This window comes from Neopsephotus bourkii, unplaced genomic scaffold (assembly GCF_033783945.1).
Source record: "Neopsephotus bourkii isolate Nb327-2 ecotype Australia unplaced genomic scaffold, CSIRO-AGI_Nbou_v1 NB_1594, whole genome shotgun sequence".
NCBI lineage: Eukaryota > Metazoa > Chordata > Aves > Psittaciformes > Psittacidae > Neopsephotus > Neopsephotus bourkii.
Window position 1 is genome coordinate 59005 of NW_026902070.1, and position 26051 is coordinate 85055.

At 39.5% G+C, this 26051-nt stretch overlaps 1 protein-coding gene across 2 annotated transcripts in view; it reads left to right on the forward strand.

The window, feature by feature from the left end:
- The first annotated feature begins 17224 nt into the window (after nucleotides 1-17224).
- Nucleotides 17225-26051, forward strand: part of IL6ST (interleukin 6 cytokine family signal transducer) — a 34299-nt gene continuing 25472 nt past the window's right edge. The window contains exons 1-3 of one of the 2 annotated variants that reach the window (XM_061372079.1): nucleotides 17225-17231; nucleotides 24262-24342; nucleotides 25366-25677. In XM_061372079.1, coding sequence (XP_061228063.1) covers nucleotides 24276-24342; nucleotides 25366-25677 — 379 coding nt within the window. In that variant the 5' untranslated portion in view covers nucleotides 17225-17231; nucleotides 24262-24275. Of the gene's footprint in view, nucleotides 17232-17651; nucleotides 17837-24261; nucleotides 24343-25365; nucleotides 25678-26051 lie in introns of those variants that run through there. The other variant, XM_061372078.1, reaches the window with a different exon arrangement.

Here is a 26051-nt window from a genome sequence, read left to right on the forward strand (position 1 = left end):
CTGGATCGATGGGCTGAGACCAATTGCATGAGGTTCAACAAGGCAAAGTGTCAGTCCTGCATCTGGGTCAGAACAACCCCACAAAGAGCTACAGGTGTGGGGAAGAGTGGCTGCAGAAAAAGGTCCTGGGGGTGTTGCTCAACAACCAGCTGAACATGATCCAGCTTGTGCCCAGGCAGACAAGAAGGCCAACAGCTTCCTGGGCTGTATCAGCAATAGTGTGGCCAGCAGGGCCATCCCCCTGGATTGGCCCCCTCAGTTCTGGGGCCTTCACTACAAGAGAGACATTGAGGTGATGAAGCAGGTCCAGAGAAGGGCAACAGAGCTGGTGAAGGGTCTGGAGTACAAGTGTTATGGGAGACGGCTGAGGGACCTAGGGGTGTTTAGTCTGGATAAGAGAAGGCTTAGGGGGGACCTTATCTCTTTCTACAACTACTGCAAGGAGGTTGTAGCAAGGTGGGTGTTGGTATCTTCTCCCAGGTAACAAGCAATAGGACAAGAGGAAATATCCTCAAGTTGTACCAGGGAATGATTAGATCGGATATTAAGGAAAATTTCTTCTCTGGAAGGCCTGTCAAGCACTGGAGCAGGCTGCCCAAGGAAGCGTCAAGTCACCATCCTTGGAGGTATCTAAAAGACATGTGGATGCGGCACTTAGGGACATGGTTTAGTGGTGGACTTGGCTGTGTTAGGTTTATAGTTGGACTCAATGATCTTAAAGGTCTTTTCCAAACTAAAAGATTCTATGATTCTATGACATTTTTTATTTGGCAGCCATCTGGATTTCTTCAAGAGTCTGAACTCTGCTGGGGAGTATTCCTGTCTTCTGTTTAAAGCAGATGCCTGAAAGTAGTCAGCACTGACCCTCCAGCTGTTGAAATGTTGTCCATATGGTAGGATGAACAGTATTAGCTACTCAATGCCATCAACACAGAGCAATCTGATGCATTATTGGAGATTATAACACACTACACTACATAAATTCTCAAACAGCCATGTCATAATACCAAATTACTGTTACTCGTTCCAGTACATCAGGGTATGGTGTACCACCTCAGTGTAATGATATGTATTTGTGCAGGCATTTTTTTTTTTGACTAAAACTGTTGATCTGTCATTTTTAAGCTGATTACCCAATCTTCCCGGGCAGGTCTCCCAGAGTGCATAGTCTTGAGTGTACAGTGAGTAAGATAACATTGAATAAGAATACTTGGTGATGTGGGATGGTTGGGTGGATTTTTGTTTTGCTTTTAATGGTAAAGGAGTGTCAGCTGAATGTTGAAATTCTCAGAAAAAGAAACCATCTATCTCTGATCATCAGTTCATTTCTGCCATGCACTCTGAAACAAATGTCACTTTATAATTTTTTATATAAAAATATAAAGGAATTTATAAAAATGATACATTACCTTCACTTATTTCAATGGTTTTTTTCAATAGATTAGTAATATACATTATTTTTAGGTCAGAACTTGCTTCCTGAAGCTTACACTTGCCAGTCCTCTGGAAAGAGGAAACTATAGCACCTAGTTCAGTACAACAGAGCAGCATAGCAGCAAAATGAAAGGATAGATGACAGTGTGTTGAGCTCTGAGTCCCACCCGCCCATACAGAGGCACTCTGGGAAGTTGCTGCCATGGGAGAAGGAAGGAACTGAGGAACAACCACAAAGTGCCATGTTTCCAAGGTGAACATCGCAATGTGATTTGAGCTGAATTAAGAGCTTCAAGGAGATATATACAGCAGTTGTGAAAGCAGCTATTCCCACTGGATCCTAAGTGACTAGCAAATAAATAAAAATAAGGTATTCAAGAGAGGTAGCAGCATGGTCTCTGATCTGATTATTTTTCAAGAATATCTGCAGCATTTTGCTTCCTACATACAAAAAAAAAAAAAAAATAATCCAAACCCAAACAAACAAATGCCAGAATACAGCTTCAGTTTCTGCATTCAAAAATGGGAACCTGTTTTCCAGGCAGCACAAGACAAGTTTATTCCTCTTATTCCTATTGATATCCTAACAGTTGACTCTCCCTTTTCTTGTTAATTCCTGGCCACTTTCTGCTGTGAATATATACTGATTTTCATAGCACCTGTTCATACTGGGCAGCATCAACACAGCTGGCTCAGGCACCACCTCAGAAATGTTTCCTATATACGTGCAAACTGTTTAGCATCATACAGCTGTGCCATATAGTGCCAGAACTGTTCTAACAGTGTTGACTTTCTGGAAATACTTATCCATTTTAAATTAAGACCTTACTGGCAAGTACCCTTAATAGCCCATAGCAAGAGTTTAAGAAAGTAACCAATAAATACGCTTATGCGAGACTGGAATGTCACTGAGCAGGGGGGGCATGTGACAGTAAGCTGTACCGAGATTTATAAAAGAGAAACTGCTCTGTGTGATTTGTGTGGTTGGCTTTAACAGAGAAAAAAGAAAAAAAAAAAAAAAGTAAATTCCATTATGCAAAATATTGTTTTACTTTGCAGTCTGGTGATACTGGAAATACAGCTTGTGGCAGAAACCAGTGTTGCCTCAGATTGCATCAGTCTGCTCCCCAAGCTGCAGGCAAATCTTTTGCTATTCATTCTTGTTTCATTACACTCCAATACATGACAAGAAATAGACCCTGTAATCACAAAATTTAGAACTGAAATAAGCAAGCTACACATAGAGTAGCAAGAATAACAGCAGCAGTGAAATTAAACTGTTTGGTCAAAGTAATATAGCAAAGATGTCTTGGTTGGTTTCTTGATTCAGCTGTACTGTTAGTAGTTTTCTGAAATTGAAAACAGTTTGCATTTACTGACTGATAATTGTTCTCATGTCATTATCCATTAATATCAGTCACTCTGGTTATCAAAAATGCTTAGCAGGCAATGAGCCTGACAGAGTAGCAGGGAGTGCTCTCTCCTCAGAGATGTCTGGAGACAGGAAGACTGTTATTAATTTCTGATATCCACAAATCAGATTGAAAATTTGCTGATAGCATGTGGTAAAATTCAGCTCTTTCTCCATAGAACCATGGTAAGAAAATCACAAAAGTCATTAATTTAATCCCCCCCTTGCGGCCTTCTCTACATGAGCTCTCTAAAACTACATTCAGGAATGAAATAAATGGTCCTTTAAATGACACTTTGATGAAACCAGTCAGTGTGAAAGGTCTGCTTTCTCTTTCTTACACCCCTGTTGGTTGTTTTCCCTGGAGCACTACTCTCTTGGGACCTTTTAATTCTCAAATAGACTGAAACCCTTCATATTGTCACTGAAATGCAATAGGGTCTTCCAACTAAGACTAAAGTCCTTGCTATTTGATCTTCATAAGCTTGTACTGTCTTATCCTCATTTTATCTGAATGTGGGATTTTTTCAGTGTTTTACAGACATTGCATACGCACTGCCTGTCCTTCCTAGTGATGTACTGCATGTACAACTTCACCTTTCTCACTGTCAAATGACAGGCTAGATCTATTAACACAGGTGCATACAACCCTTGCAGTGCTGATCAAGCTCCTTTTAACGGTCATTGTGTACCACCCTAGAAGGGTGCTGCATTTTAGTACTGGATAAAATATAAACATCACATAGGCATACTTCCTTAGGCTTTTGCCAAGTATTAGCTATTTTTAAATTAATGATATCAGCCTGTGCTCCTCCAAACATGTCAGCGATGTATACAAACTAAGAAATCCATGTTATTTCAACACACATCTTCATTTTTTTTAATGATCCTTTACAGAGTGCTCTTTAATCCTCCTGCAGAGCATCTATGACCCCTTACCTCATTCCCATTACTATTTTTAGAAGCCAGAGATTTAAACGTATTCTCTAAAGCAGAAGATTGTGTTTGGTGTAGGATACAAGGCCAGTTGGAAAACACAGCTGCTTGAATTCTTGCGTATGCTAGTGTGAAATCACGGTAGAGGCACATTAGGCCAATCAGAATCAAATAAGTGATTTAGCTTCAAATGGTCAATTTTATAACAACATTTGTTGAGCTATGGGATGCTATTGGACTGCAAAGCATACATACCAGCAGATACGAACAGCAGGGCTTTCAGAACTGTTTTTGTCTCATGTCACAAAAGCCTCAAGATATAGTTAGTATAAAACCTTGATGTTTTCTTTGTCTTATAGAGCATTTTAAGCATTTTTCTAAATATTTGAGATTTTTAAATTTTAACTATTTTTTGGCTTACATTCATGAGGTGAAAAAAAAAAAAAAAAAAAACGGAAATATATGACAGACCAGCTTGCGGCAATGCATAGATAAGTATTTGAATAACAGCATTACAAGAAGAGGAAATACTACAGTCAGCACCCACAAGTTCTCAATGATCTAATGTAGAAAGTGAAAATAGAAGGACAAATATCTTTTTCCCCAAATATTTCTCATCTTCTATAGAACAAACTCCAACTTGCTACTGAACAATATTTCCAATGTAGTTCAAGTGTTTATATATTTAAAAAAAAAAAAAAACACAAAGAATATATTTTATGTTCCCTGGAGTTTTAAGGGAAAGAAGTTTCTCTGTCACAGATTTTGAGGTGTAAGGCCAGCTAAGTGTGTGTGGCAGCTTCTCAGCAACTATTTGAAGTGAACCATAGACAGAGGTACTTTCATACATGGAAATTCACCCCTCCCTTTTCAAACCAGAAAAACAGGCAAAATGCCAGGAGCTACAGGCTATGAGCATGTTTGTGAAGTGGGAACTCACCTGCCAAATCATGAGCTCCCTGAGGACTGGACGGCCTTCCACATCCTCTCTTCCAGAATACACTCTGAAACAGCTTCTGCCTGTGTTGCAGGCTGGAAAGATCAGAAACAGTGACCTATTCCCATGGTCCTTCCCTGGACTTTCCCCACTAATGTTATTTGAGCCTATTCTGTGTCTGGCATAATAATTCTCTATGCACATACAGAGAGGCCTGTTGTGCAGCTATGCTACCCACAGCTTCTCTTACCATATATTGAAAAGGTTCAGAAACCCCTAAACTACACTGACTTTCGTGGGTTCAGAACTGATGTAAGACCTAATCTGGATGAATCAGCTGATGAAAAAAAAAGGAAAAATTGTTCCAATAATTGTTTAACCACAAAGTTTAGATTAATGTCTTTGTTTCTTACCTGCACTTCCTAGGCTTAGAATAGAATTGCTTCATTGCAAATGTAGTAACCTGGCTCCTGAGAACACCTTCAAATAATCTTACCTAGGTACAATTTGCAAGTGGGCCAAAAAAGTGTAGCGTGGAAAGCTGCAGTTTTTTCTCTTTCTGACATTATATTACCAAGGTGAAGTACAATATCATCTTCATCACCCTTAATAGCAAACCAATGTGAACGTAACTTCAGCATGGCTTCACTGGTTTCACAACGCTGCTAAGTGCATGTAAAGCTTGTGCTTTTCCCCCTTGCAATGGTATTGATTCATATACTTAGAATACAAATCCTGTTTGTCGTATCAGAGGGAATGGAAGCCAGGTCACTGACACAAAGCACTGTCAAAAACATAGAGTTAGTCTTTATAATTTAAAGCTTCAACAACCCCCATAACATGAAAATTTGTCACTCTTCCAAACCAGGAAGAAAACTATAGATAGCATTGTTTTAACAATTCTTATTATCTTGAAATTGAGCATTATTTTGCTCTTCCTGTAAGATGGAGCAGTTGTTTGTTTTCTAAATTGTAATTGTCAGACATGGATAGTAAGGTTTTCATTAATTCAGACCTTTAAGAAGTAGAGATGACTTAACAGTACTCTGTTAGAGCAGAGTGGCTGTCCAGATTGTTTATGAATTGATGGTATAGTCAAAGCAACACGAAGATGATAAACACTGGCACCTACGAATTCGCTGGGAACATCAAGAAGTGCAACCATCAAAGAAACCCCTTATGAAACATATTATTCCAGGGGTATATTGTTCCATTATAGCCCCCCCCAAAAATCTACATTCTTTGGAAATGTGCTGAATGTGAGGAAAACGGAACATTCTACCTCATCTGCTGGAAATACTCTAAAGTAAATAAGGATGCTAAGTACTGGGCAGAAATACTGGAAGTGATTTTTAAAAATAACAAAAAGCAGACGCCAGTGGAGGCCCCTAGTCGTCCTCCTAGGCTTAGCACTGGAAAGAAATTATGGTTTGGGAAACTAAATCTACAGATAGCTGCCAGATGGTTAATCATGGTCAGTGGAGAACACAAAGAGCTTTACTTGATGATCAGGCTTAGGAAAATAACAGGCATCCCAAAAAAATGAAAATTTTACAGATTCCAAAAGATCTGGAGTCAGTAAATTTTTACAGTCTGGCTCACAAATTCAAACCCCTCATTTAAATGCATGTCAGACACCACTTATATGCTGATTGTTGTCTAGGAAATACAGGCTGCTAGGATAAGCCTTAACAAGCTTGTGTCTGAGACAAATGGTGCAGGGTTTGACTCATCTACTAGTATAACACCATACAAATTGATGAAGCTATCAAATCTCATAACTGTGTTACTAGCTGCTGGGCTAGGAAGCATTTCCCATACCAACACTGGGCAACACAACATTTGACGCACCTACTTACAGCCACCTCAGGTCTTTAAATACTTTAATAAAGTAAGAAAATACTAGAACCTGCAAGAATTCAAATACGTTACCTAGGAAATATAACACATTAATAATAATTAGAGAAGTATGTTTGGTTTTCACAGGAGAGTGAGTTGTACCCCATTTTACAAATGTAATTGAAAACTGACAGAAAATGCAGAGGTTTTATTGCAAGAAATAGAGTCATCTGAAAATTGGTGGGGGTTTAAAGCAATTTATTGCATAAAGAACCTTATTTTAAGCCATTTTTAACATTATTTGTGTAAGGTAAATAATAAAAATTATTTTTTTTCCTTGCAGAAGCTAAAATTTATACACAGTGTGCTCTGTATCTCTTCAATGATCTTGTTATTTGTCATTTCCTCCTTTTTACCTTGGCAATTTGTGGCCCTTCTCAGACAACTTATTTGTTGTTATTATCCCTAGTTCTTTTTTTAGCACTAGGGCTTGACTTGAATAGGAAGTGGATTTGCTGTGTTTCCTTTCCTTTCAAGCTGTGTGTATGTCAGTCAGTCAAGCAGTAAGCATCCTGCTCTTGTTTTCTTGCTTTTCCATTTCACTTTACCATTACATTGTAGCTTCATTTCATAAAGAAATTGACAGTAGTGCTGTTTCAAAAATCAAGATATGATTCAAAAATCAATAGTGACTGAAAAGATGCACCCTGTAAAAACTGTACTGTTAAAGGCTGAAAATGCAGACGATCTCTGTCACCATGACTTTTCTTTACATTTTTAGTAATATCTCACCTGGGTAGCCTATTTTTGGAAAAAAGTTTGGAAAAAAGTTGAAAACTGACCTTGGAAAAGACAAGGAAACAGGGAAAAAAACAAAACAAAACAAAACACAAAACCCCACACTTCAGTGAGATCAGAATCCCCTTCTACTTTCTCTTTACACATTAGGCTTTTCCAAGGAAACTTTGGTTTTCAGCCTTCATTTGTACATGCGCAACTTTCACAAAACATTATTTGGGCACTACATATTTGTACACGCAAGGGCTGAAATTCCCTTGCAGAAAATTAATTCTGGCTGCCAGAGGGATGACATCTTTTGTCTGCATTTTAGATTCATTTGCAGAACATCAGTTCTACAAAACTAGCATGTATATATCAACCTATTTAACACAAATACACTGCATTAGCAGTATAAAGTCTTGTACAGAATAAGAAGGTTGCTGCTGAAGTAAGGATTTCTCTCACCAGATATAGGCTTTATACATCTAGAACACTTTTTCTCCTCAGTTAACTTTAGCAACATAAGGGAAAAAAAAACCAATACTACTACTGGATCTTTGAATCACTTCAGTTTTGTATAGAAGTATATTACAAAAGTTTCTGAATAGTTCAAGATACTTCCACAATGATCCCTTATGTCTGTATGTAATTCAAAACACCTTGCCTGTTATAACTGAAAATCAGTATTTTCTTATTGTTAATTTCTGAGCAGCAACCCATCTTAAGAGAACACTGACAGGTTTATTTGCCTTTCTTCATGAGTCTGAGTTTCATCCTCCCTAATGTAACTTTCTAAGGGGATACCAACTTTACTTTAAGTATGGGCTATAGCCTCTAAAATCTTTTAACTGGTGTATTAAGTCAAGTTGTAAGTTAAAGATGAAATAAGATCATTCTTAGAACAATTCATATGCTCGAGTATTTTCCTGGAAATCATTAAAAATCATAGTATTGATTGCTTAGGTTCTACATAAACATGAGGGGTTACTAGAAGGTTTCTCATTAAAACCCTGCAGAACTTGACAGTGGGTATCCAGTCCAACTGTTACTGAACTTAACAGCAAATTCCTATTGATTTACATGAAATCAGGGTTAATATACATTCATGCTCATGCTTAGCTTTATAATAGTGACCAAAGTTTTAATTCTTCAGAGAATACACTTACCCTGTGGGATCAATAATAAGATACTCATTAGCTCTGTGGGTCTAGAATTTTATTGGTAAGTTTCCATTTGCAGCTCAGGAACTAAATCGGGTAGCACTTAAACTTATTAAAATCTAGCTATGATTCTTCAACCTATTCATACCAGTGAGAACACTGAAAACATAGTGGTCATGTTGACTCTGACTAGTTTTTGAGGAAAAAAAAATGTTGGAAGGTTATTAACAACAGAAATCTTTCCTTTCATCCATGTTTTGAAAAGGTATTAAAATCCTAAATGATGAGATGAAAATCTACTTCCATTTATTTTACAGTAGCTGTTGAAGTACTGTGTTAGGTTACATTCCTTTTCTTAAGAGAAGCACATTTGACTACTATACAGGCAAAAAGTTATTTCTTGAGCTTGCTGGAAAAGTACCTACTTACAGCACAGAACATTCTCAAAAATCATATTAAAAAAAAATATGTCAGTTACCATTTTAGAGCTATCGGTTTACAGTGTGTGAGCCAATAAGCCTAATCTTGACCGGGATCCAGCTTTGGATAATTAACTTCTTCCTGCCTGCAAAATCCCCTACAGAATCAGCTGGATATAATTTAAGGTTTCACATTATTAAACAATTGTTACATTCACCTCAGACACAGCTGAATTCAGTCATCTGTAAAAGGGACTTCTTACACAGAAATGAGACTGAACTTTCTGTCTTCCACCCAGACATTTTTTCTTTTTTTTTTTTTTTTTAAGGCTGTTGACAAAGAATTACTACTTATAGAGAGCAGCACTGTGTGAACACCAAGAATAGTTTCCTCTTATCCCTCAGATACAAGGGTCAGCAACTTGTCAAGGATTGTATGTCAGATTGTATTTTTCTTTTCTAAGTCAGCAGTTGAACTTGCTGGAAGGAAGTCAGCAGGAGCCAGGAACTGCTGCTTCCCAAGAGGCAAGATCCCATCACCATACAGTCAATAGCTCATCTGTATGTGAGGTACTAGCTTCTGACTGCCACCAAGTCCTAATTCAGGCAGTGGAGGGAGTAGCTTGTTAATTATATCTTCATTTTCTTCCCTGTCTCTGTCTGCTCTTGTCTGTGCTGTTTGTGTCAAGGGTTTCTATATATCACAGGCTATGACACCAATGCACCTTACCAAATTTGCCTCCTGACACTGGGACATTCCCTGGATGACACTAAATAAAGGCAGATACAAAAGACAGGAGAAGAAAATACAGTGGTGTCAGCGAGAAAAAAAAAAAAAAAGGCAAAAAAAAAACAAAAACAAACAAACAAACAAAAATAAAAAACCCAACACCACACTTCTAAAGGAAGACAAAGCAGAAAAAGTAGAGCCTGACACCACAAACACTGAAGGAGAGCAGAGAGACGCAACTACCAGATCATTCCTGAGAACTCTGAATGTTCCACACATTTATACACCAGCAAAATAACAAGCTCCTAGACCAGACTAGGAAATCTGAGTGCTGCAACAAAACCAAAAAGAAATCACAAAAACTGCAAAATTCATTCTTGGAAGTCAAAGGTTGATTACAAATATTCATACCAGAATTTCAAGTAACAATGACAATTTCTAAACTGGGGCCTTGGCTCTAGAAGGAATGCTTCACAGCTGAGTGTAGGAGATGCTTTCAGGCTATGATTCATATGAATCATCTCTCTGGCTAATCTCTGAAAGCAAGCTTTTTTGCTGTTGGACCTACAGAGGAATTTCAGTACTTAAAAACTGGGCTTGATTTTGCTACGTCTTATGCACGACCACTATCATTTTTGTTTGCCAAACTCTGAATGCAAAGCACTTCTTACTGCAGGTGGCAAGACAATAGGAAAATGAACTCTGTTCAGATTTTTGGCAGAATCTGGTTTGTTACATAGCTGAGTGATTATGTAAGTATGACACACAAATACTCTTATCCATTTAACCCCCCCCCAGAAGAAATGAATTTGACAGACTGATTCTAGACAAATTGTAAATATAACAGCTCTATTTAAAGTAATGTTAAAGGGAGCACAGAAAGGAGGAAAAAATATGAAAATAAGGTTGGCAATGAAAGAGGAGAAAAAGAGCACACGTAGAGAAAAGAAAGGAAGAACTCCAATAAATAGTAAAGAATAATGGCAAAGTAGAGGAAGGAGGAAAGAATAGATCAGTGAGACCAGAAATGTAAAATGCAAAGTAGATCCCCAAAGCTAGTGAAGCATATGGGGCAAAGGTCTTTATATCTTCATACCATATATAAAGTTGCAGTATGAATTACCTAATACAAATCATTATCGCTTCACAGAATCACAGAATCCCAAGGGTTGGAAGGGACCTCAAAAGATCATCTAGTCCAACCCCCCTGCTTCTTTGATCTTCCAGTGAATGCATAAGTTTCTCAGGTACCTAAATATATTGTTCAATCCAGACATAAATTATTTAAGTCCTCTAGCTGATGGAAGCTATATCACAGTCTAGTCTGTACTAGCAGTGGGAAATTATTCCCAAAAGCATATATTCTCCTTTGTCCCTTTATTCTGTTGCTTACTTCATTCTATACACAACCCTTTTGTACTAGTTTCATATAGAAATTCCTATACTCTTTCTTTTATCTCTTCATTACGCATTCACTCACAAATATAGCTAGCATGCTGAATTTTGCCACTGTTTTTTCAATTGTTCTTATTCTCAAGTCTTTAATCCTTCATGGTATGAAGTCGTTGCGCTTCCTCATAAATACACTCACTTTTGCTGATATGATCAGTAAAATAATCAGAAATTAATATAGTTTTGTTTGCATGGCCTTAGCTGCTTTGAATAGCACCGGCCAATTAAATTATAAGGCAGCCGTGAATGAGGGGTTCTCTAATTCAGAGCTTGGCTTCAGTTTTACTGATGAGAAAATACTTGCCCATGAGTCCCAGAGCCTTTACTTGTAGCCATCGGCTCCAGCTTTTTGTGTTTTTAACAGCTCAAGCAGAAAACTTCCAGCACAAAGCTGTCAAGATCCCTTTTTTAAAATGTGTCACTTCAAGGCAATTAACTATATATCATTGCTGATAGCTCTGTTCCTGGAAATCAAGTGGTATCTCGCTGTATTGATTTCTGTCTAACAGTAGTTACAGCATGGAAAAATACAAGAAGGATTTGTCAGGAGTTTGCCTGTAGTAGATTTACTCTTTGCAAGCTCCATATACACAGTTTCTTCAATAGGTCTCTACCATCCCACCCTGAGAAGTCACAAGCTGTAGTATCCGGCAATGTTTCCATCCATAGCAATAGCTTGATTTGTACACAGCATGCTACAACAGGTCTTCAGGAGCTGGGTGTCACACTGATGTTTTCAGTATGCCTTTTTCTACTGCAGTATCACTTCTGTCAGCCCATATTCAGGCTCAGCTCAGCTGTTCTTCACACATAACATTATTTTGTCCAAATACTAGATTAGCAGTGAAAGGCAGAGTAACATTTTCTGGCTATTTGTTATTGGCCATACCACTCATTTAAGTCTTTGTGGCCAAGTAGGAAAGACAAACCCACTCGTTCTGAGGACATCTTTCTCTTCCGTTTGTCTTCTGCTACACCCACTTGGCCCTCCTTGTCCACTGTCTTGAGAGTTCTACCTTAAGCATTTATCCAAGGATATTCTATGCTTTGGGCTGTGTACATAGCATCAGTCCAAAGGCCTTTTAGCTATAGCAGCTGCCAAAAGCATGCTAAACTCATGGGCAGCTCCTACATGTTGCATAAGTCCCCACATCATGTCCTAACACCTTCAGCTCATCCTAGCTACCAGTCTGAATCAGGGCTTCTTTGCAGTGAACTGTATCACTCAAACTTAAGCATTTTCTATGTTTTATTAATTTCAGCCTTTTCAGAATTTTTATTTTATCTTCACTGATATTTCGTATATGCTTTCTTTAATTTAGAAGCCTTTTCTTTTTCTGGTCTCACTTTTGGCCTTGTTCTTCCAGCGAAGGTCAGACCCCTTTTTTTTCTGATTGTCCTGCCCACCACCTTTAGGGGAAAAAAACACCATCCAGCAACATGTTCTATATGTCAAAATGTCCAGCCTAGGTCTAAGATGACAATAGCCGTACAATTTCCACCCCAGAAAAACAAGAAGATTGCTAAGTTCCACACCACTCTGTCAGATGTGCCATTATTTTTCAGTGGGCTATAATCGATTTTCTTTCTATTCCAAATGCCCTGCTGTAGCTTCATAGTGCTGCCATTCCTATTCCTGAGAATTACAAAGGATGAATTGGCTCAAGTCCTCTCCAACAACCTAAAGCTTCCCTGTCAAGCTGATCACACGGGGAGGAGTCCACTATCTCCATTTCTAATTTCTACCAACAATGACAAGGTTTTCCTGAACTGCTGAAGCCTAGTTATAGTTCTGCAGACCCTGACTGACTTTTGCAAGAACTTGTCCTGAGTCTCAGATTTTAGCAACCTACTGGGTGTACTGACGCTAAATAAAGATAGCCCTGTTGCCATATGCACCATTCATTGCTTGATGGAACAAGTGCCATCAATTATCAGGTGGACTTGCTTTTGCCTAGGTTGTACATATTTGGTTGATTGCAATAGTGGCTGCTTGCTTTGGTGAACTTTTACCCCTTTATCATAAGAATCACAAATACCTACTTACTCTAGCAAAAAAAGCAATATTCTCCAATCTCATTCAAAAGGAAGTTATGAATTACCAAGCCTGGTTTTTGCTGCCTGTCAGCAGCTCATATTTGTCAAGTTATAAAGCTGGGAAATGCTATAACTTTCACTACATCATTTTCAGTTATATCATCCATTTTTTAACTTCCTGCTGCCTCCCAGTCTGCCTCCCCCCTTCTTCAGGGGACTTTACCCTGACTCCATGACCTACAAGACTATGGTTTCAACACAGAAGTCTGCTACTGTCCAGCCAGGCAGGCCAAAGGACTAGAGGACTAGTCCTCTCCTCTCGGGTGGGGGTGGGGGGAGGGGGTGGAGAAAGAGAGAAAGTGAGAGTCTTCTCACTGTTAAAGAATGTCAGAAGACCCGTCTTGAGTGTAAGGACACTGAAGGACACCCATTATTGAGATGCTGAGCACTTCTGTGATACAGGCTGAGATAACATTATCACTTCAGCAAGAGGTTTGGCTGTGCCATGGAACTTCCCATAGAAACAGTTCTATACAGTGATTCAGCCATTTCATAGAAAGTCTTTGACTCTTCATGGGTCAGAACATTGCCATTAAAGGGTCTCTTCTTGTTCAGCCCCTCCATGACTTTGAAAATATTTCCCATAATCCTGTTCTGACAGTGACGCATCTGCAAGAAAACCGCATGTATCCAGGACTGAGGAATCTTTCCGCAGTCTTGATTTATCTATAGAATGCTCCATGTCCTTATACCAAGACAATAATACATTCCAGAAAGATCTTTTCCTCTCTGTGACACATCTCTTGTAAGATTCAATAGATTTTGCACTGACTGCAGTCTGTCACAACTTGTTACAAAACTGCTGAAATGCTCAATAAAGAGCGCTACAAGTTTGTTCCTAGCCAATCTATAACAGCATCTCTAAAAATATCTCTTCTCCCACAGTCAAACAGTGCCAATCACTGAATGTTTTTCAAGTGTTGCTCCCCATCCCCGTATTCCCAGGCTATCCCCTTCTTGGGGCTGAAAAAACAGAGGATATGAAGGCATGCTTCACCTCCTTATATCCTGTGGATCATGGGACCTAGGAAATATCTTATACAGCCCTGATCTGAGCACAGTGTTGGAACACAAATTGCAGTGTAAATGAGCAGATAGATAATTCATCTCAAGGATTCCCTGACAGCTATTATTCTTGCTCATATATTTAGTGAATTCAATAGACTAATTTCATAGAAGCTTAATTTAATGAGCAGATTAAAACGCTGCTTTGTAAGCACGTTTTTAAAATGTGACCAGAATTTTTAATTCCTCAGGTGTCTAAAACTTTGAATTACTTATGTTTATATTACCTACATACCACTACTATTACTATTCTGCACAGTGCAGTATACAGCATTATAATGTGTATCAACAAGGGAGAACATAATGTTGTAAATCACACTAAGGAGTCTTTCAGGAAATCGTCCATGTGCAGAAAAGGCACTTCACAACATGATTGAAGGTCTTGTTTCTTTACATGGGATCCCAAATGTCCTGATTCTATCAAATGGCAGTCTTAATGCTGCTATTAACTTGTTTTTACCTGCTTGCACCACAAAACATCTAATGATGTTGTAAGAACAGTCAGGTTTTCAGCAACTAAATTGTTACCTTATTGAAGATATTTTGTGCTGATATAGAAGAATTAAGTACAACTCCAAACAAATTGTTTTGTTCTTCTGTTAACTATGTGGAAATAGTTTTACACTGAGTCTATAAATAGCCTGTGAAATACAAGAGCCCTTACTTATTTGAAGAGTTACAATACATGTTATATCTAAGCAAGGCCTGAGATGGGATTGGTTTTGAAGGGGGGGTGTTGTTCTACAAGTTCTGGCACTGAACCAAGGATTGCTTCAGGCTATCGGGTTTCGGAATGAGAATGTCATAAGAGGCTTTCTGTTGACTGGGGGGAGGGAGGAGAGTTGAGCATCTACTCCTGGAATGTCCATTTAACAGCAGAACTTTAATGATCTTACAGGACACAGAAGGTATAGTAAAACAAGAGGGGGGAAAAAACCCACACATACACACAGGAAAACAAAACAATGAACCAAAAAAAACCTCACCACATTAGTTTTTCAGTACCTCTAGCTGAAAGCGTGCTTCCACTTAACCTTTTGTTGCCAAAGAGCGGTATTTTGAGGGCACTGAACTAGACGTATCTGTACAGACTGGAAATCTAATTATATGTGATTTTCAAACTGTATTCCTAAATAAACATAAGCACAAACACAGCAACCATGCAACCATAATCTGAAGAGAAAGCAAAATAACAAATTCTAATGCTGAAGTACTCTGTTTTTAAATAATAATAAAACAACCTGTGGAACTTATTCCCCAGATGTCAGTTGTCCTGATACATTAAGAAGGGTTTGAACACCAAAACCCTATAAGAGAAGATGGAAAGGACTGGGTATTAAGTCTATTAAGATGGAACAGACTGGGTCTATTAAGTGTAGACTACCAGTGGAAGAAACAGCAGCACTACAAACACCTAAGTTTTCCAGAAAGAACACAAGCTGCTAGTAGGGACATGAAGTAATGGATTTAATCTGAAGGTTAGATAAACACTTATCAGAAAGTATTTAAGTATAGTAAATTTTGTCTTGAGGAAAGCAGAGGAACTAAATGACCTCTAAAGTGGTCACTCACATTCTCTGAGTTAGCCTTACATTCTCAGCCAGCTTTACATTCTCAGAGCTAGTAACAGCAATATTTTTGTTGAGGATATTAAGCCACCTCAGAAAGTAAACCAAACACAATCAGAGACTGGTACTAAACATGTGAGAAACAGGTTCTGTTCCATTATCTTTTCTCATTAGCAGCTCATGCCAGACAGTGTTGGAAACAGGATATTGGACTTGATGCCCTACATGTCTAGCCAACCTGCCTGTTCCTCTGAAGATGTAACTAAAAATATAGTATCTCTCCTATCCCTCTCAAGCCCAAAGATAACCTAAGAAGAACATGGGCAAAAGCCTGAAGTATACGGCAGGAAACAACTCTTGCATGCATCAGTGATGTCTGGTACTTTCCTGACTAGAGACAGCCTACTTGGACGCTCTTAGCACAGTGCAAGTTTGTGCATGTGCCACTGAAATGTGCTCCTTCTCACTCGTGAACTGGAAAAAAAAATAATCTGGAATGAAAAGGACATCTTAGAGCACATGACCGTGTCTCATTTACAAAAGTCACTTTTCAGGGTTATGGAATTAAAAAATGTCCAAGGAGAACCATTGAGGAAACCCAGGGGCTTCCCGGGATCTTGATCACAGGAACGATCTATTTAAGGAACATATCCCAGCAACCCAGCCTTCCAAGAACACCTTTCCTAGGGACCGCTCTCGATAACAGCGCTCTGATAACACGGCTGCTGTCGATAAGAGCATTCTCCAGCTGCCCGATCCCACGGGAGCCTTGAGAAACGCCGGGGCGGCTGCCGGCCCTTCAGGCCTGTCCGGGAGGAGCGCACCCCGACCGGCTGAGGCCCCGGAAGAGATTTCAGAAGCTTCGCCGGCGGCGGCGCGAGCGGGAGCCGGCTCTCCTCAGCTGGGGGGTTCCGCGGCTGCGCCCCCCCAACCCCCCCCCCCCCGCCATGCCCCGGGCAGGGGAGCTCTGCAGCTCCTCTCCCACTCTGAAACACAGGTTGAGGGGAACCCCTGCGGGTGTGCTTGTTCGGGAGGCGCGGGCAACGCCGAGGGGGGAGCGCCGGGGTGGGAATCTACTGTCGGTCGCATGGCGCAAGCAGCCATTCACCCCCCTCCCCTCACACCGCCGCCGCCCCTTGCGCCCGCGATCCTGGCACCGGCCGGCGCGTTACGGGAAGCCCCGCCCCCCGCCCCCTTTGGGCAACGTCACGGCACCGTTCGCCAATGGCGGCGCGAACCGTGGAGGGAAGGACGCGGGGGGGGGGCAGAGGGAGCGTGACCGGGCGTGGGGCCGGGCGTGCGGGACGGCGGCGGGATGGCTCGGCGCGGCGGGGCTGTTATTTAGGGTCTGTCGGCGGGGCGGCGGCGCCGTGAGGCGACGGCAGCGCCAGCAGCGCCAGCAGGTGAGGGCCGGGGGGGAGGCGGTAGGCGGTTCACGAGGCTTGCGGCCGCTGGTGGTGGACCCTTTTCTTAACCCCCTTCCCAGCGTCCTCGCCGCCTGTGTGCGCACCTCTCCCTGAGGGGCGTCCTCCGGAACTGGCCGCGCTGGCCCGGTCTTCCCCTACTGGCCCTAGCCGTGCTCGGCAGGCCGAGCCGTGCACCGGGGGCGGGGATGCCGGGGAGGGCGGAGGGGTGGGCGCTTAGCCAGGACTGACTGGGACGACGATGGCAGCCCTGCACCGCTCGCTTCCGAGCCGATGCTTCGCCTTCCCGCCGGTGGCAGGGGCGTCCAGGTGCAGCCTTTCTCGTCCTCACCTGTGCTAGAGCCAGGGTGCCCCGCAGAGGAGTCTCAGCTGCCCTCGGCGGGCACTGACGGCGCCGGGGCTTAAAATGCAACATGGCCTCACCCGCCGCCGGGCCGCCCGGGGCCTCCTTGGTGTGGGGCCTGAAGGGCGGTCGAGGCCCCCTTCTTGGCAGGGTGTCTGGTACCAGTGGCTGGGGTTGCCCCATCCGCTGCCCTTCCCCTGTCTCGGTCCGGTTTTACTGACCCGCTGGCGTGGCGCAAAGGGTAAGACTGAAGATTAGCTGGGGTTTTCTCTAGTGTAGGGGCTGTTAATGCCGACATTTTTCATTAATTTTAATAAAGGTGCTGCGACCCTTACAGTGTTTTTTGGGTTTTCTCGACTCTGATAAGCTTGTCCGTATTATCGACAGGCTTTTTCGTGTTGAAAAGCGTTAGATTTTATTGCCTTCACCACAAACGGCCTGTTCTTGTTGCTTGTAGAGTGGAAGGTAGAAAACCGCTGGCCTTGAAAGAAAGGCACTCTTCGGTTTACACGTGGGCCAATTACCGAAGTGATTCCCTGAGGAATTAGGGAGGAGCGGGTACAGGGAGCAGCATGGGTCGCCCGCTAATTTCCGATGTGCTCCTGAGCTCCAAGCGACGTTGCAGCGGGTCTCTGACGCTCTTCCTAAAGAAAAACGGAGCCATTATTTTCATCTTGCAGATGATGAAACTGAGGCACAAAGGAAAGCAGTCTGCCAAATGTGCTGGCAGCACGAAGGGGAATAAATACCACTCTCAGTTTTCATCCTTGTTTTAGGTTGACTAGGTGATTGCCAGCTGGTGGCATTTCTGAAGGAGAAACCTTATAATAGAATTATGTTGGGTTGTAGTTAAGTCGTTAGTGACCTGTGCTGTCACTGAGAAGGGGTTGGGAAACAACCTGAAGAGTTTGGGTACTTTTGAGAGTTGCGGGTTCTTTTATCCTCTTTTCCCTATATAGCATAGAATTTATACTACTCTTCCTAAATACTGTTACTTGCAGAGAAATAATATCTAAAAAGGATTTTGAAAGTATGTAACTTTTAAACTTAATTTTTTAATCTGTCTGTTGGTGTATCCCATTAAGACAGTAGGAGAGGATGATGAAAATTTGAGATTTTTTTCCTAAAAGTAAAACATTAAAAAGAAATATTTGGGTCTTGTTTATGTGTCTAGAAATGTGATCTCTTAAGGAAAGCCTGTAGATACAATTGAGGGGTGAGAAGAAGTACACATGCACGTGTGTAAGTGTGTACACAAAATGGAGATACAGTATCTCCAGTGCTGCTTTCCTGGAGGTTTAGCACTTGCGTAGTTGTATGAAAATAAATAAACTTCTTAGCCAGTTTCTGTGGAATGATTCTTATGTTATCCAGAACTACCTAAATTGGAGAACCAGTATTGGTGCTTGTCAGTCTTGCAGGTTTGCCTTTAAGCTGAGAACATGGGATGGTAAGACATTGTTTTGTGTAAGTTCATTTGCTTTTTAGACTGAAGCTACTTGCTAGCTGCAAAGAGAAAAATCCAAATTACTTCAGAGAAAGCAATCTGCAATTTTAGAAGACACCAGAAAGACTTATGTAATTCTTACAAGCAAATATTAGTGCTCTGACAAAGTATTTAAATAATTTTAATCTGTGCTGCTTTGTTTGGGGTTGTTTGGTTTTGTTTTTTTTTTTTTTATTCTGAGTGCTATACTAAAACCCTGGATGTAGAGAAAAGTTTCCTTCTAGAGCAAAAGGAATTAGTAATGTGGAGTAATCCCTTATCTGTTTCATGAAAGGGACAGAGATATAATTTGTGTGTAGGCATTTTAAATGTGAAAAAGAATTTCAAAGTATTCTGTGCATATAGTGTTATGTAAGATTTTCAAGTGATTCTTTCAGAGGTGTTAGGGTGTTTTTTTGAGTCTCAGATGTTTTCGAGAAGGAAGTAGGTTTGGAGAAAGGCAGGAAGCTTGCAGATGAAATACTTCTAATTAGAAAGTAGTTACAGACTGAGTAATCAAAATTCCATTAAAATAGTTAGAGCTTTTAGGTGGGCTTTCAGTAGTACCTGGCTTGTTATTAAACCTCAAGCAATGCTACTGCTATATGCAGTATCACTTGCTCTGTCTTTCTGAGCTATGTGGATTCTTACCACTTGAAGCTGTAAGCTCTTAAAATTTTTTGGGGGGGTGGAGGGGGTATTTCTGGAAATCCATTTGTCAGCAACCTTCTGGCTTCTGTGATTGATGTGATAATGAGCCTTAATAGACTTAACACCTTCCTGTGGTGGTTATGGTGTGTTCTGTAGTTCCCAACTTGCAAGTTGGCTTTGCTGGCAATAACATGTTATTTTGGCTGTTTCTCTGAAATTGTCATTTGTAGGTCACTTGGACAGTAATTGTCACCTCTCTGAAACTGAAAGATGGTAACTCATCATACGACATATACCTGTATTAAGTTTGGGGGAGTTTTCATGATTTATGAAATCAGAATAATTTGTAAGACTTCTCTCAGTTGCTCAGAATAAGTAGTGATACTTGTTTTATGTGAGCACCTGACATTTCTTCAGAAACTGTTACTCATAGTTTAGCTATAAAACTCAGTGAGCTACTTTGTTCTGATTTTTAGAGTTGTTACTGGCTTTTTATAGGACACTTCCTGAAGCATCAGTTTAAGGTTCAGGCGTAAAAGCTGACTGGTTTTCTTTCAAAATGTAGCAGGATGCGAAGCTTAATAAAAGTCCCATATGATTTGGAGATTAAATGGGGTGATGTCAGGGCGTATGAGTTTGTCTATCTTTGTTGAAGTAATAACAATGTTTTAACAATTTTTTTCCTAAGATAATTTTTATTGTGTGAGTTAAGCTCTGTCATTATCAGTTCTAAATTTACTGTGTTGGTTTTACTGTGTAGTATTTTGATGGACTTTGGTCCTTTGCCACATTGGCAAACTTAACTATGAAAGCAACCTGACAAACTTCTAACATCAGTTTCTGTCTCCCTTTCCTTTCCATTTAGTGGTCCTCAACAATTACACAGTATAGATAAAATGTTGATTTAACTTCTCTTAATAACAAAATAAAAACCAAAAAAACTGCTCCTTCAGTGTTAGTTCAGCATCTGGTTAAACTTTCAGCTTGGGTTCCTGATACACTACACGAGCCTATAAAACTTGTGGCTGTGCTTCATAACTGCTGAAACTATTGAGTTTTCTGTCGTCGAGACTTGCAGCTTAGTCTGATTGAAGTAGTTACAGTTTAGCAGCATTTGTTTTGAGTGATGGTGATGGCACTATGTTTCAAAGTTTTAGTATAGATTTTATGCAGGATTTCTGCACTCTGCACCTGAGCATCTTTATATGCTCAGATTAGAAAACACTGGTTTCCACAGAACTCTCTTCCTCACTCTAATCTGAAGTATGATTCCTTGTTTTGCTGGTTAGAAGCCCCATCTTTTTTTTTATTATTATTTTTTTATGGCTTTCACCTGAGCAAGATGGATGGAAGTGCTTAGCGTAGAACTAAATTTCAGTTAGGAATCAGCCTTGTAAAAGCCAGAAAGACTAATGTTTTAAAAAGCAGCACGCATTAGAACGCAGTAGCCCCTTCATGGGTTCAGAATGTGTAGCTTCAAACTGCATTGATCAGGGAGGAGGAAGTAAAATATACCAGAACAGCCTAGAAGCAGATAAATGCTGTAGTGTGATCTGGACACCACAGTCACCAATGTTTGTTTCCTGTCCTGTATGTAGGTGGGCTTTCCTCTGAACTTGCCATTGCAGGTGATGGAGCATTGGTCTTATTTCTCTTGCCTTTCAGGAGCTGAGCTTGGTAGAGTAAGTGCTATAAACTATGGATGGTTTCTTTGCTCCCTCAAAACAGATACTAAACTTTCCAAATTGTGAAGTAGTACAGATTTGGACTTCATCCTCCTAAAATCTTGTATTCCAGGTCTGAAAGACAGTAGGATATAGAAATAACATTTTAAAAAGGGAAGTCATCTTATTTTGATTTGTTCTGCAAAACATTATTCTTTAGAACAAACCATGTGATAATTCTATCTTCTTATTTCCGTTGAGTCTGTTATTAACTCAGTGTTGACTTTTATATTCTTTCAGGTGCGTCATAGTATTTTGTATTAACCTGAGCCATATTTACTAGGATTTTAAAACCAGCAGTTCCTGAGTAGTTTTGTGAAAATACAAGTTAACCTAAAATAACTCACTACCAGAAAGAAAACAAATACTTTGTAATGATGTAATATTTACCTTAGCTGATGTGCCATTATTCTAACATGTCATCAGTTGTGATACAAATGGGAGAGAAATGCTGTAGTGAACATTCTTTTTAAAAACTCTTGGTTTTGCTTTTTTATATCTGCTTCAGTCTTCCCTCTTTCAGTGTGGAAGCAGCTTCTGCTGTTCTGCAGCTTTTAGCAGTTAGAAGGGAGGGGAGGTGTTGCTTCTTTCCACCTAGCTTGTAGTTGCCTCAGGGCTCTCATGAGTTTCAGATCTTCTGCAACTCAAATTGTTCAACTAAATAGCTGTAACAAAGCGTTGCTTAAATAAAAAAAAACAAAACTGAAGCTCTATCTTTAATAGAGCACAAGCTTTAGGTTGACAACAAGCAAGCAGTATTTCTGATAAATGTTAGAGTAAGTCAAGACACTAAAATAGATTCCTGTGTGATAGTTCTATTCAGTGTGTGAAGACCAGAATCAAAAAAAAATACTCTTCTGAGTTTGGGTGTATTCACTGTATGAATCTGTTAAAATTTGTGAAACCACTTGGGACTTTAAAATGCAGAAAAGCGTGAGTGAAGAGAAACCTTATTTTTCAGATGTTAAAAGACTTTACATCCATAATAATAAAAAATCAATTGGTTTAGTTCTCTTACTGTGTGCTTGTAATAAATGTCTAAACATGTACTGCACTTGAAACTCCATAATGGTTTTCATATCCAGCCCAGTGAGAGTATTTGAGTGTAACACAGAAAAAATGAATAGCCTTTTGATTCTAAACTTCATACAACTACAGTTCCAAACAGCCTCTACTGACACATATATTAATGCTTCTTACCATAATTGTCAAGTCTTCTAATCAGCAATATTTCTAGTATTAAATTCCTATATAGAAAGTCTTGGTAGATTTTGAGTGATGAACTCAGAAGTACAGATACAAATGTACTGTTGAGTGATTCTCATTGCTATTATTTTAGGTGTAACTGAAACACATCTACATTGGTGAGTCCTACAAAGACCGCTGTAAAGGTTTCAGATTGGTTTTAGTTGTTTGGTTTTAATTCTTATGAATAAAGATTTTCTGTACATTATAATGTTAATCTTGATTTGTTGGAAAAAGAAAATGTTTGTATGTGCTGATACCTAAGGAATGAGTTTCTAGCTTGTTACTGATATATCAGTGCTAAAGTGTCTAATGTTACTGATCTTTATGAAATGCCTTATGTCTTTCTGCCATTATTACAAACTACATGCAATCAAATTAAAAGAGTATTTCCTATCCTAAACTGTAGTTTCTTCTCTTTCTGATAATAGTAAATGTAGCATTTAAATTTTCCTTTGTAGGGAACTTTGGAATACCGCTTTCCAAAGAAGTTTTGTCAGGTCAATGAAGGTAAAACTACAGAAGCAGGGTTACTACAGGCAATATCATCTTAAATCTTAATAAGCATAGAAATTTATCTTTAGTTTCTAGCTATAAGAATAGTATGAAGCCTGCTTCTAGAAATCAGGTTGTAGACTTTATGTCTAGCTTGACCAAGCTGATCTTCCTGTTCCTGTAAAGATGCCAAAGTGTAACTACCAATAATATGACTAGAGAATGGTCACTTGCTTTTAGTAATTGAGGGCTGCTTTATAAAACTGCAAGTTGAGAAATCCAGAGGATACTTTTGTGGCTTCAAAGTGATTGGAGTGGAAGCTACTCTGAAAGCTTCAGTTTCTCTGACCTATTCTGTAGAACTGTTAAAATGAAAAACAGGTGAGCTTTGCTACTATACAGAAATAAAGAATATAAAATGTTAAAAAAGCTTTCCAGTTTCTGAGGAATTGTGAACTCCCTTGTAAGATTTTGAAGGCTTGTTAATGCTTTTTCTATAGTAGTCAACACTATATGGTTCTTGATATGGAAGCATTGTACTTTGTAATACTTGCATGTATTTTAAGTCACTCTTGTGAATGAGATGCAAGGTTTTGGGGTGAGTTGTTGTGAACCTTAAGCAAAGCATTTATATCGGTGCACTTGAAAGCTACATAAGTATAGTAACCATAATCAAATTCATAGGGTTCTGTTTTAAAACCTGAGGCACAGTGTTATGCTTTCTATTCTACGTGAACCTCCTGCAGAAGTTCCAATGAAGTTTGTTCCCATATACGGCACAAAAACCTTAAGGTGATATATTTCTTAAATTTGTAACTGTTTTAAAGAGGCTTTAAATTGCATCAGTTGTCTTAAGCAGACACTGGATTTTGTTACAGCAGTAAGCAAAATGGAAGTTGTATGCCCACTGTTTCTCTAGAGTGAGGATATACTATTTCAGAAAAGGAAATGCGCATACTTAAGAAATTGTCATAGACCAAATACAGATCTGAATTTGACAGTGATCTGAAGTGACAAGTGATAGTCTGAATTAACTATATATTTATATCTTTTTCTGTGTTACAGGGATTCTGTGCAGCATGTTCTCTTGGTGGAACTGGGTGGCCCACAGCTTATATCTATTGTTGAACATCTGTTCTCTTGAAGGTAAGACTTCCCTGACCCAAATGCAAGAGACTTACTTAATTTGATGCTTGAAGCATATCTTGCTTTTTGTATAGATACTTGTGAGATGAAGGCAGAAAGCAAGATTTATTAGGATAGGGAGACTAGTCTTTGCTCTTAATAGTGTTAATGCATGTTGAAGCAGTACTTCTGCTTCTGTTCATTAGTCATCTGTGTACAAAGAATGAAGAGTGACTTTGGTTGCTGGAAGGTTGCTTTAGTTCCACTGACATCACTGGGGCTGTCGTAGCAAACTGAAATTTAATTTCACCTATGCCAAATGGTATCTAAATGAAAGCATGTATTGGTCAAACTGAATGCTGTTAAAGCATTAAGCTACCAGTGAACTGGCATAATAGGCTCTATGATCAATTTGGAGCTGTGGGCCACTGCTGTTGTATTGAAAATTATCATCCTCAATATGTTTAGTATGGCTGTTGATTCAAGGCAGTATTTCAGTTGTCTGTTTCATCCTTAGAACTTGACACTTTCTATGTGCATCTGTAGGAGTAGTCACAATTCTGCTGTTGTGTTGAAGTTCATTAGTAAAAAGAGTACTATAAAATGTGCAGAGTTCACTAGTTACCAAATATGCTTATAGTATGCCCACTGAAGCTTTTGAAATTTACAACTCATTCTTCAAAAACTAGTTCACCACAACAAAGGTGCACACTTACCCCAGTCATGTCTACCATATTACCCGTCTCCTTCAAAACATAGTAAGCATTCAATCCTTTGCCTCCTCTCTCTCTCTAAAGGCCCCTGTTTGTTAGTAGAGCTTTTCTTACATGGTAAAATGCCTTTGCAAAGCCTAGGGAGAACTACACTGGTTTTGCCCTTTAGATCTGCTTGGTGGTTCACTAATGCATTTCAGGTTTATAACTGTCAAGTAATTAACTCATTTCCTGCTTAAACACATGTAGTATTTTTAATGTTACATAGGTGTTGTATCAGCAATATTCTGGAATGTTCTGTATTTTTTAATAAAGATGCAATTCTTTTTAGTTTCAGGTGGACTTGTACAGTCATGTGGTCACATCATCCCAGAGTCTCCTGTATTGGCCCTTGGTTCCAATTTCACAGCATTATGCATTTTGAATGAGAGTTGTCTGGACTTTGGCAATATCTATGCTAGTCAGATTATCTGGAAAATTAAAAATAGAGTGGTACCTAAAGAACAGTATCGTGAAATAAATAGAACAGTGTCCAGTGTCACATTTAATGATACTTCTTCACTAGCTACTCCTCTGACATGCAACATTTTAGCAGATGGACAGATTGAGCAGAACATTTATGGAATTACAGTTACAGTAGGCTGTAAGTACCATTTTTCTTGCCTTTTATTCTACTGTAAAAAAAAAGTTTGAGAAACAGGGAAGAGAATGCAAACAATAATAAGCGTGCACATCTTGAGACACTTCATACCCTCAGTTCCTGGATAATTGTATAAAAATATTGTCAAATTACCTGACATCAAATCTCATAAATGTGCACAGAATAATGATTTCTATTAAAAAAAATAGAAAATACTCTGGAGTGTTTGTGTTGAAATAGGAAGAAAACAGAATAATAGAAAACAGTAGAAAAAATGTCAAAGAAGGAAAATGTAGATTACAGAAAGTTACGAATCTAACTGAAACAACTCATAGGAAGTAAACTAACTTTTCCTTCTTGCTTCTGTGTCAAAGTTC